Source organism: Periplaneta americana, chromosome 16 (genome assembly GCF_040183065.1).
Source record: "Periplaneta americana isolate PAMFEO1 chromosome 16, P.americana_PAMFEO1_priV1, whole genome shotgun sequence".
Classification (NCBI taxonomy): domain Eukaryota; kingdom Metazoa; phylum Arthropoda; class Insecta; order Blattodea; family Blattidae; genus Periplaneta; species Periplaneta americana.
In genome coordinates this window covers 160,310,713-160,323,660 of record NC_091132.1, presented here as the reverse complement: position 1 = coordinate 160,323,660, position 12,948 = coordinate 160,310,713, and the positions used below count along the sequence as shown (strand labels likewise).

General features: G+C 39.8%; 1 protein-coding gene across 3 annotated transcripts in view; it reads left to right on the top strand.

Moving 5' to 3' along the window:
- The window catches only part of LOC138691615 (zinc finger protein 235-like), a 73,363-nt gene that overhangs the window by 16,314 nt on the left and 44,101 nt on the right, over positions 1-12,948 (top strand). For 2 of the 3 annotated variants that reach the window (XM_069813765.1, XM_069813762.1), the window contains exon 2: positions 10,160-10,297. In XM_069813765.1, the coding sequence (XP_069669866.1) occupies positions 10,160-10,297 (138 nt within the window). Of the gene's footprint in view, positions 1-10,059; positions 10,298-12,948 lie in introns of those variants that run through there. The other variant, XM_069813763.1, reaches the window with a different exon arrangement.

The window sequence follows — 12,948 nt, the reverse complement described above, 5'->3', positions numbered from 1 at the left end:
TTATCGAACATCTTCCACCCTGTATGAATTTTTGTACCACCTTTCACAGTTGAGATGCAGCTCTTCGCTTGTTTCATTCCGTATGAACTGAAACAACCCAGAACTCACCACGTGGAGGTGGCTGCATGTCGAGTTCCGCCCTGCCCATCCCAACCTCCCTACCATTGGGCAGTGCATTCAATTTTTGTGGTTTGCAATTTTTTTAATTTTTTTTTATTTTTTATTTGTTTATTTTTTTTTTTAAATTTGGTTTTATTTAACGACGCTCGCAAAAGCACGGGTTATATCAGCGTCGCCGGTGTGCCGGAATTTTGTCCCGCAGGAGTTCTTTTACATGCCAGTAAATGTACTGACATGAGCCTGTCGCATTTAAGCACACTTAAATACCATCGACCTGGCCGGGGATCGAACCCGCAACCTTGGGCGTAGAAGGCCAGCGCTATACCAACTCGCCAACCAGGTCGACTATATATAGGCCTAAATGTTATGTTTTTTATTTAACGACGCTCGCAAAAGGAGGGGATATCAGCGTCGCCGGTGTGCCGGAATTTTGTCCCGCAGGAGTTCTTTTACATGCCAGTAAATGTACTGACATGAGCCTGTCGAATTTAAGCACACTTAAATGCCATCGACCTGGCCCGGGATCGAATCCGCAACCTTGGGCAGAGAAGGCCAGCGCTATACCAACTCGCCAACCAGGTCGACTGTATAAAATGTTATGTTTTTTATTTAACGACGCTCGCAACTGCAGAGGTTATATCAGCGTCGCCGGTGTGCCGGAATTTTGTCCCGCAGGAGTTCTTTTACATGCCAGTAAATCTACTGACATGAGCCTGTCGCATTTAAGCACACTTAAATGCCATCGACCTGGCCCGGGATCGAACCCGCAACCTTGGGCAGAGAAGGCCAGCGCTATACCAACTCGCCAACCAGGTCGACCAGAATTTGGATCCAGGACCGCAGCCGCGGAAGTGTTCCCCTACTTCCGTTCAGACGGTTTTCTAGAATACTCGAAAACTTTTTCCAAAGCTTCCTCGTTCGGGGTTTTTTTCCAAAGTCGAAAGGGTTCAAATGGTCTCTGTTCCTCCGACATCATGCCAGAGTCAGAGTCGTCACTGTCATCCTGCCGACTTGACTGGGGAGGACTGTCGTCTGTATTGTGTGGGGGGGTAGTGTCAGTGCCTAGGCCGCCCGCTGTAGAAGGTCCCGCCATCGCTTCCCCCTGAGGGTCCTCAGGAGGAAGATCAAACGTGACCCTCGGGCGCGGTCGGTCGGCCCCCTGGTCTTTCTCAGTACCCCTGAGAATACCATGGGGGGGGAGGCGGGGGTAGTGGCGGTACTGGTGTAGGTGGTGAAGATGGCGGTGGGTGTGTGCGGCGTGAGCGGCGTGATCGTCGTCTCACTTGTTGTGGGTGTATTTCAGTGCAGGGGGGAGCATAAAAGTATTTGAATTTTGTACAGTACCGGGGGTATGTTGGGGAAGGCTGAGGCGATGAAGGCGGAGGGACAGGCTCAGGGGGCGTGGAGGCACCCCTCCTGTCCCCTGGACTGCCACTACTCCAGAGGTAGTAGCCCCCCAGCCCTATCGCCCCAACGATCCCCACAATTTTGACCAAATCGGGCTTACCGAACGAAAAACGGGGCCCGCCTTCCGCTACCGCTGGTCCTTCCTTCCGCGGTCCAACCGCATACGCAGGTCTTCCCGCCGTCTGGAAGGCTCCCATACGAGAGCCCCCAGCAAATGCAGCTGCCTCCGTGAAGGGATAGCCTCCCTTCTTCAGCAAATGAAACGCAGTTCGCATTCCGAACATACCGAACTATTCTTCCGAGAAAAGCAAACCACAGTGTTTCCATGGAAACGATCCGTCTTGTCGTGTCTGTCGGCCATTGTTGATGACGTCGGCACGACAATACGCAATCGCACGAGTACGTTGAAATACCGATACAATAAAAGATGCGAACGTTTTCACATCTTCTATCTTTAAGATATTATTATTCCCTACATTTATATTAGAAAAGAAGATTAGGCCTATTATTTTATATCTTGACGAGTATTAAATACTGACAAATAAAAATTGAATAATGTTTATTATAATTCAGTTTGCTTACTAATACATAAATAGTATACCAAGATGTGCTGCTACTCTTTCTTTACTTCAGACAGTGATACATGTAACAGGACTTCTGTCTTGTGTAAGCATTTCATGTACTAGCGCGTTATTTTGTTTATTTATTTACTTATTTATATGTTTATTAATTTTTTAAAACCTTATTGATTTGTTTTAATTATTTACTTATTTATTTATTCATTTATTCACTAATTTATCTATTTATTAATTCATTTATTCCCTCCTTCATTTACTTTTTGTTTTATTTAATCTGGCAGAGTTGCCATCAGGCCTTCTCTACCACTACATCTCAAGAATGCAAATAGACATATACAAAAAACAAATGCAGAAAGAAGAGACAAATAAAAAATTGAAATAAAATTACAGATACTTATACAAAAAGCACAAGTGCAAGAAGAATGAGAGAAATATCACAATCTTCACAAAACGTACTAATGCAGTATATATTAGTGATTAAGAAAAATGATTAAATATCTAGAAGTAGTCTACGTAGCTGACTGTGCAAATGTAAAGCGGAACAAAACGGTTGCAATTTGCAGGAAGTTAGAGTACTCAGTTCACTGCATTGCACTCTACACCGTGGGGTGACGGACAGCGTAATGAACGGATCCTGGTTCAAATCCTGGTTGGGCTTTTTCCGGGGGTTTCCCTCAGCCATAAGAAGCAGAATTCAGTGTAGGACCTCGAACTCCTTTGGCCAAATTGTTAGGTCTCGCCTGCTATATCAATAAAGATATGCCGTTGATTTTCAAGTTCATTGTAAACAGCTGTTTTGCGATCCCATAAATGTTGCAGTTTCGTTGAAGATTCGGAATGTCTGCTACACTGGTTGAGAGGAAACTGCCTACTAAGGGATGCACTGGAAGGAATGGTGAACGGGAGAAGAGTTCGGGGCAGAAGAAATCAAATAATAGACGACATTAAGATATGTGGATTATGTGCGGAGACTAAGAGGAAGACAGAAAATAGGACAGATTGGAGAATGTTGGGTTTGCATTGAAGGACCTGCCCATTTATGTATGTCCCATGGTGGAAGAATACTGGCGAGGCGGTGCGCAGCTATCGTCCCCTCTCACTTGCACAGATGACGTCACGCTGGGACCAATATCCAGCCTTGCCTTCAGTAAAGCATTACATTGAGGCGGTTCTGATCTTGATTATGTTACTCGAAGGCATCGTTGATGAAAATAAATATTTGTTACGGGACATTATAATTATGAACAATGATAATATGCTGATGATACAGCAATAACTCTGTGCACTTACTTACTTACTTACTTACTTACTGGCTTTTAAGGAACCCGGAGGTTCATTGCCGCCCTCACATAAGCCCGCCATTGGTCGCTATCCTGAGCAAAATTAATCCAGTCTCTATCATCATATCCCACCTCCCTCAAATCCATTGTAATATTATCCTCCCATCTACGTCTCGGTCTCCCCAAAGGTCTTTTTCCCTCCGGTCTCCCAACTAACACGCTATATGTATTTCTGGATTCGCCCATACGTGCTACATGACCTTTACTATGCCTAAAGCCGACATTAGGGAGTATTTTCCAGTCTTTTTGCATCCTACCTCGAATGGGGATCACTTCAAACTACAGATTTTAATTTCTCAACTTGGAGTTTTAAAGCAGAACAAGCTTGCATTGAATGAGAGGACACTGGATAAAATCTACTGGTCGTTTCTCGTCACAATAGAAGCGTGTATTAGAATAGTACCAACTAAATATAAATATCTCTAATATTTATATACGGAGAGCTGTGAAAATGAGGACACACAAAGTAGAAGAGGGGATAAGCAAAGTGAAGTAGTCGGTCTGCATGGCGCAGTCGGTCGAGTGCTATTCGCTTTATGACTCTTAATACACATCAAAAAATATTACACTTTGAACAATTTAAATTGTTTAATTAAACTCAATTTGTGAGTCTCATTGTAACTGTATACGCGTTACTACCGCTTGTTATATTGTAGCCTATGCAATGCAATTCCTCCCATGTGAAGTAGAGGAACATGTAATCTCCTATGTGAATATTAAGCATATATTTTTGTAGTTGTGACACGCTGGCTTATTAAGCATAGATTATTGTTATCAATTATGTAGTCTGACTGCACAGAGATTGTATTTAAATGTGTAGAATAAATAAATGAACAAAATCCCACTAATAAATGTGTTTATTCTTCCTACTGAAAAAAAATTATGTTTTGCCCATAGGAGATATTGTAGGAACAACGACGATAATGTTTTTGTTACATTCATCTTAAGCCAGATCACGGCGGGTACAGGGTGTGAGGGCGATCTCCTCGTGACTGCCATCTGTGCTGCAGGGAAGAGTGTTGCCGTCTGTTGCAACTGCTACTGAATTCACTGCGATATAGCGATCTTTCCTAGGAACAAAATCGATTTCTTACTAAATAAAAATAAAGAAATGGAGAAGGAAGCTTCTGTTCTTTTAATCTTAAGCACTTAGTGCGTGAACTTACTGTTATCGAACATCTTCCACCCTGTATGAATTTTTGTACCACCTTTCACAGTTGAGATGCAGCTCTTCGCTTGTTTCATTCCGTATGAACTGAAACAACCCAGAACTCACCACGTGGAGGTGGCTGCATGTCGAGTTCCGCCCTGCCCATCCCAACCTCCCTACCATTGGGCAGTGCATTCAATTTTTGTGGTTTGCAATTTTTTTAATTTTTTTTTATTTTTTATTTGTTTATTTTTTTTTTTAAATTTGGTTTTATTTAACGACGCTCGCAAAAGCACGGGTTATATCAGCGTCGCCGGTGTGCCGGAATTTTGTCCCGCAGGAGTTCTTTTACATGCCAGTAAATGTACTGACATGAGCCTGTCGCATTTAAGCACACTTAAATACCATCGACCTGGCCGGGGATCGAACCCGCAACCTTGGGCGTAGAAGGCCAGCGCTATACCAACTCGCCAACCAGGTCGACTATATATAGGCCTAAATGTTATGTTTTTTATTTAACGACGCTCGCAAAAGGAGGGGATATCAGCGTCGCCGGTGTGCCGGAATTTTGTCCCGCAGGAGTTCTTTTACATGCCAGTAAATGTACTGACATGAGCCTGTCGAATTTAAGCACACTTAAATGCCATCGACCTGGCCCGGGATCGAATCCGCAACCTTGGGCAGAGAAGGCCAGCGCTATACCAACTCGCCAACCAGGTCGACTGTATAAAATGTTATGTTTTTTATTTAACGACGCTCGCAACTGCAGAGGTTATATCAGCGTCGCCGGTGTGCCGGAATTTTGTCCCGCAGGAGTTCTTTTACATGCCAGTAAATCTACTGACATGAGCCTGTCGCATTTAAGCACACTTAAATGCCATCGACCTGGCCCGGGATCGAACCCGCAACCTTGGGCAGAGAAGGCCAGCGCTATACCAACTCGCCAACCAGGTCGACCAGAATTTGGATCCAGGACCGCAGCCGCGGAAGTGTTCCCCTACTTCCGTTCAGACGGTTTTCTAGAATACTCGAAAACTTTTTCCAAAGCTTCCTCGTTCGGGGTTTTTTTCCAAAGTCGAAAGGGTTCAAATGGTCTCTGTTCCTCCGACATCATGCCAGAGTCAGAGTCGTCACTGTCATCCTGCCGACTTGACTGGGGAGGACTGTCGTCTGTATTGTGTGGGGGGGTAGTGTCAGTGCCTAGGCCGCCCGCTGTAGAAGGTCCCGCCATCGCTTCCCCCTGAGGGTCCTCAGGAGGAAGGTCAAACGTGACCCTCGGGCGCGGTCGGTCGGCCCCCTGGTCTTTCTCAGTACCCCTGAGAATACCATGGGGGGGGAGGCGGGGGTAGTGGCGGTACTGGTGTAGGTGGTGAAGATGGCGGTGGGTGTGTGCGGCGTGAGCGGCGTGATCGTCGTCTCACTTGTGGGTGTATTTCAGTGCAGGGGGGAGCATAAAAGTATTTGAATTTTGTACAGTACCGGGGGTATGTTGGGGAAGGCTGAGGCGATGAAGGCGGAGGGACAGGCTCAGGGGGCGTGGAGGCACCCCTCCTGTCCCCTGGACTGCCACTACTCCAGAGGTAGTAGCCCCCCAGCCCTATCGCCCCAACGATCCCCACAATTTTGACCAAATCGGGCTTACCGAACGAAAAACGGGGCCCGCCTTCCGCTACCGCTGGTCCTTCCTTCCGCGGTCCAACCGCATACGCAGGTCTTCCCGCCTTCTGGAAGGCTCCCATACGAGAGCCCCCAGCAAATGCAGCTGCCCCCGTGAAGGGATAGCCTCCCTTCTTCAGCAAATGAAACGCAGTTCGCATTCCGAACATACCGAACTATTCTTCCGAGAAAAGCAAACCACAGTGTTTCCATGGAAACGATCCGTCTTGTCGTGTCTGTCGGCCATTGTTGATGACGTCGGCACGACAATACGCAAGCGCACGAGTACGTTGAAATACCGATACAATAAAAGATGCGAACGTTTTCACATCTTCTATCTTTAAGATATTATTATTCCCTACATTTATATCAGAAAAGAAGATTAGGCCTATTATTTTATATCTTGACGAGTATTAAATACTGACAAATAGAAATTGAATAATGTTTATTATAATTCAGTTTGCTTACTAATACATAAATAGTATACCAAGATGTGCTGCTACTCTTTCTTTACTTCAGACAGTGATACATGTAACAGGTCTTCTGTCTTGTGTAAGCATTTCATGTTCTAGCGCGTTATTTTGTTTATTTATTTACTTATTTATATGTTTATTAATTTTTTTAAAACTTATTGATTTGTTTTAATTATTTACTTATTTATTTATTCATTTATTCACTAATTTATCTATTTATTAATTCATTTATTCCCTCCTTCATTTACTTTTTGTTTTATTTAATCTGGCAGAGTTGCCATCAGGCCTTCTCTACCACTACATCTCAAGAATGCAAATAGACATATACAAAAAACAAATGCAGAAAGAAGAGACAAATAAAAAATTGATATAAAATTACAGATACTTATACAAAAAGCACAAGTGCAAGAAGAATGAGAGAAATATCACAATCTTCACAAAACGTACTAATGCAGTATATATTAGTGATTAAGAAAAATGATTAAATATCTAGAAGTAGTCTACGTAGCTGACTGTGCAAATGTAAAGCGGAACAAAACGGTTGCAATTTGCAGGAAGTTAGAGTACTCAGTTCACTGCATTGCACTCTACACCGTGGGGTGACGGACAGCGTAATGAACGGATCCTGGTTCAAATCCTGGTTGGGCTTTTTCCGGGGGTTTCCCTCAGCCATAAGAAGCAGAATTCAGTGTAGGACCTCGAACTCCTTTGGCCAAATTGTTAGGTCTCGCCTGCTATATCAATAAAGATATGCCGTTGATTTTCAAGTTCATTGTAAACAGCTGTTTTGCGATCCCATAAATGTTGCAGTTTCGTTGAAGATTCGGAATGTCTGCTACAGTATAATTTGTACGTGAATACACTCACCTTGTTGGCTTTCAAGGTTTATTTATTAATATTATTTATTTTGTAATAAATTAGTTATAAACACGCTTCTTTTCACTTCGTATTTACAGGATTTAAAGTTTACTGAGTTTACGCTGATTGGCACATATTTAATGGGTAAAGATGTGTTTTGTTACGTATTATGTTGAAGAGAAGCACCTCCCAGGAACAGGCGTGAAAACATACTGTAAAACAAAGGAAGTGTAGTTGTGCTGTTTATTTAATACATTTAATACAGTTAATACAGATAAGTAAATAAATAGAAAGAAATCAAATAGAATAAATTAATAATACACATAAGAAAACAACTGAGTATATAAGAATGATTAATAAATTTAAATACCGAATGAGCAGTAAGAACTCGTATTTTGTCCTTCCCTTCTTATAAAATTCATTATGCCAGAACGTCCGCTATTTAAGAATTTCCTGAGAGAGACATTCGTCCTTTGTTATGACACACACAATCGGTTGAAAGACTGGGTAAGATAGTTTGTGATGTTTGAGCTGCTTTTTATGGTGAAAAAGAGAGATGCTTGTAACAGGTCCACACTGGATACAAGAAAGCTACGCTGGTCCTGTGAGAAGAAGGCAGATTATTTTTGATGGAGAGCAAAATGAAAATGATGTTGCCTCCTGTAACATTTGTTCGTCTTGTCTTGCATTCCTGCTATCACTTGGAACTTAAAAATATAATCCTTTTCTTTTATCTGTCAACAATAACAAATCATAGCAATATGCATCAAGCGAAGATCCGTAGACATGCTTATGTTAGGAAAAAGCAATATAATGAAAAAGATCTGCTCTGCGGCTGGGTTAAAAGTGCTTCTAGCAGGTCATATTCTGACACCATATGCAACTTTTGCGAACCCTTAAATTTTTCTTTTCGAAAAAAAAAATCGCCTTTTTAAATATTCCCTACTATTTAGTCAAGGAATATTGTGCTTACTGTGAACATCTGCATAATAGACCATGTAATCTCTGGATTCAGAAAATGACTAGGGAAGAAACTGGTTGAAGAGAGTAAAAATCTGTAAATTTTAGCTGACAAATGCACTTCCTTAAGTAAACAGACAAATTTGATCACGTAAATAATAACTGTCTTAGATGGAGAAGCCATTATTATTTTCATGGAATTAAGTGCGCTAGAAAATAAAAAAAACTACGACAGTAAAGGAAGCTTTTTTGAAGTGCTTAACTTCTTACTGTTTCGATGAAGAATTTCTTCAAAAGTCATTACTGAAGGGAGAGATGTAAAGCTTGGAGTGAAATCTGAAGTGGGTAATTTTATAAAGGAACAATTTCCAAACATTATTTTAGGGCACTGCCTTTACCATAGGCTTGAACTTGCAATTAGTGACACAGTCTGTGACAAAAATTCAATCTTTCTGTTTGAGTCTTACATGGATAAATTTCATTATACTGTGTTAGTAGCCATCAGGAAAAAAAAAAAACATAAGAGTACTTTAAAGTGTAGACAGTGAACTGGGAGTGCAGTTTAAAGAAATCGGCAAATATTTTACATTCGTTTGGTTTGCAGTAGCTCTAGAACAACATCGTCTGTGTGGAACTCTCACAGTGCTACTGCAAAGGATTTTGAAAAAAATAGTAGAGGGAGAAAAGAGACAAGAAATGTAAAGGGTCACGGAACTATTGAAATAGCTAACATCACAGGAATTTCTTTTTGATCTAGCTCTGTTTTGTGTTGTTTTAGAAGAGCTTTCCAATCTATCAAATCAACAACAGGAAGGAATGTGTACTCTACCAAAGGCTGATAGGTTCATTAAAAGAACAATTGTCATTATAAACAACAAAAAGGTCAATATAGCACAATTTGCAAGACAAGTTCAGGAAAACAAAAATTCAGGCCAGTTCCAGAATCTTCCAAATACACGAATTTGACAATAAATAATATACAAGTTCACAATGTTCCTCACTCATATATACTGAAGGGACATTACCAGAGGCTTGTTTTCAAAGTATTTGGTAGCTCAACGGTATAATGTTTGAGTACTTACCGGTACAAAACAAAATGCTACTAGTACACCAACACAGAATAAGTGAAACCAATAAAAGGAGGGTAGGGGTGTTAAGAGTCAGGTAGGTAGGAATGTTTGGAATGTTTCTTTTTATGCAGCAGGCAGTTCAGTGGAATAAAAGCAGACAATGATGGGTTTTCACAGTTTTCCTTCATACACAAGTAATTTCTAGCCATCCAGTACAGGCAACAAAAAAATCATATGTACTGAACAATCCAAAGTCTTTCTGTATTTGTTTTACAGAAGTATACAAATTTTGGATGTAATTCAACACAATCTTAAATATATGCTACAATATATATACAGTAGTACTTTATATGCAGTAATGACCGAAATATGCAAAAAAATGCATCTTTAGCATTTCATTCATCCCAGGCATTCATAACATGTCAAAAAATGCTTTTGCAATCAAGCTGTTGCATGCGGACATATAGAGAGCAGCTTTTAATATTTGGAGTCGTCTTCTAACACCCTGTAATAAAATGCTCTTTTAAGACGTCTGTTTGTAATGCAGGAAGGGAATTTCTTGAATCAACATGTGACTGGCATAAAGAAGGAATACGTCAACCAGAGCCCTGATCTCACGTCTGTTATAAAATTAGAGCAAGATCCGGAGCCAATTTCGTTCCCTGTGGTGAAACGTGAACCAGAGGTGAGTGGAGCACAAGGAATGCACTGTGTAATCTTCTTCCAGTGTTTATCTTGTATTTTCATTGTAAAGGACACTACATCTTAACAACAGTACTTGCAGTGCCTTTCACGCTACGATAGAGACTAAAAAACACTTATCACTATTTGCCATTACAAGTTATGTCATGTTGCAGAGAGGTAATGTTGAACTGTTATCTGGGTTTATGTTTTAGATATGAAAATGAAATCGCTTGTTACGCTTACTGTAGTCTTAATAGTTCCCAAGCTACACATTCCCACAGTGCGCTTGAAGAATGTTTTTCTTAAGGACACGACTTCATTCTGTCTTCTCTGTGTGTTTGTCTAAAATCTCTAACACTATTTGTTATTTTCAAATAATTGACTTTTTTTTTAGAAGTGGGTACAAACATTATCACCTGTCCTTGTTTTTCACCAATTGTTTTTTAGTATTTACGTATTGACAACATATCCTTTGTGGAATATTACTGTATCTTACCCATAGAGAAAAGTTATTTTGTAACTTTACGATAAATTATGTAGCTAATTTTGAGTGGCTTCCAGATATGGTTATAAATTTTACAAAATATTGAGATATATATGTAGAGAAACGTAAAATTACAAACTTTGAATTTATTTTTGAGTTACAATAAGTCAAATATATTCAAATGAAAAAAACATGCAAATGTTGAGTCTTTTGACTTATTTTAATGTAAAATACTGAAATAGTTATTTTACATTATCTTGCATCATCAATATCCTACATTAATTTGTACCCAATGACATAATATATAATACAGCCTAAATTTCATATCTAATGTAATCCACGAATGCTTTTTCAGGCACAATTGAGTTTGAATATTAGCACTTACACCAACTCACATTCATTTAATATTTATCAATCCATAGTATTTAATTTACATTCATTTTTTTCCACAAAGATTTTTTACTTTAACATTATTCTATCCCAGTTAAAGAGTCGTATTTTCCAGTTAATTTGTATTATCTGTATTTTTATGTATATTTCTTGTTTATTTCATTTATGATATTCTTCAACCACAAGATCTGTTTCATACCAGATATTTTATTTTCTTTTACACATCTTGACCTAGTACACATGTAAAAACATGGTTATTTAATTAGTATTTATTCATAACGGTGTCATTCCTACAAATCAGTTGATTTTATTCCTGTTCACCTTTTCACCAATTAATAGTGATAACACGTATTATTTTTCATACGCCGTTTTATTTGAATATGCATAATTGTATACACCACATGTAATGATGCCTTTTATAATAATCCGTGGCGCTACAGCCCGTGAAGGGCCTAGACCGACCAGCCTGCTGCTGGCCTCAGGCCCACGTGCCTACGGAGAGGTGGACGAACATCCAACCAGAATGGAGATATCGTGTGGTCTGTGGTCTGTGGTTCAAGTTCTCAGTTCACACTTCGTTTGCCTTGGCTTGTTCTTCTAGCTCAGTCACTCAAGTTCACAGTATCTCGAACCACAGACCTTCAGAGACAGTCCACTGAACCTCGAACTCAGGTCCCCCAACTGCGGTCCACTGCACTCAAACTTAGGACTTCGGATGCTCGCCCAGCTGCGGGCACACTCAAGTCGGACTCCGGTCTCGAAGCTGGCTTCACTGCTACACAAGACTGGCTGGCTTGCTGTTCACCTACTACTGCAACTAACTAAACTGCTAAACTGCTCCTTAAGTTCACTCGCGTGTCGTATTTATAACTAAACCATAGTTACCAGAAATTTCTACAGGTGTCCAGAGATAGCTCTCTCGAATTATCTGGATATCTCCCCTCTCTGCTGCGGTCGCCGCTCTCTCTCCTCTCCTCTCTCCTCTCCATGCCACAGGACGCAGATGCGCGCACTTGCGCCGAACTACGGCCGACCTTGTAATCTTTCTCCCGGCCGTGAGATCGTATCCCAGCTCTGTCACAGTATTTAATTTACATTCATTTTTTTCCACCGAAATTTATTAATTTAAAAGTTTTGTATCCCACTTTAAAAAGTCATATTTTCCAGTTAATTTACATTACGTTTATTTTTTATGTATATTTGTTCTTTATTTCATTTATCATATCTTCAACCACAAGATCTGTTTCATACCACATATTTTATTTTATTTTACACATGTTAACCTAGTACACATGTAAAAATATGCAAATTTAATAAGTTTTTATTCATAATAGTGTCATTCCTACAAATCAGTTGATTTTATTCCTGTTCACCTTTTCATCAATGAATAATAATAACACGTATTATTTTTCATACGCCGTTTTATTTAAATATGCATAATTATATACACCACATGTAATGATCCCTTTTATAGTGTTTTTAAACTTACATCATTTTCCATTATTTTAACCTTGGACATGTCTTTATATTTGTCAATATTTAATATGTATTGCTTATTTATTATATAGATATCGAATTTTATGTCTGAAGATGCCCACAACTGGGCAAAAACAGTAACGCTAATGTAATTGTAAAATTTTATTTCAGTATTTTACATTAAAATAATTCAAAAGGCTGAACATTTGCATGTTTTCTCATTTGAGTAAAATTACTAACTTCAATTGCCAATTTTGAAATTACTAAAACTAAACATAATATATTTTAATTTTCTTTTACTT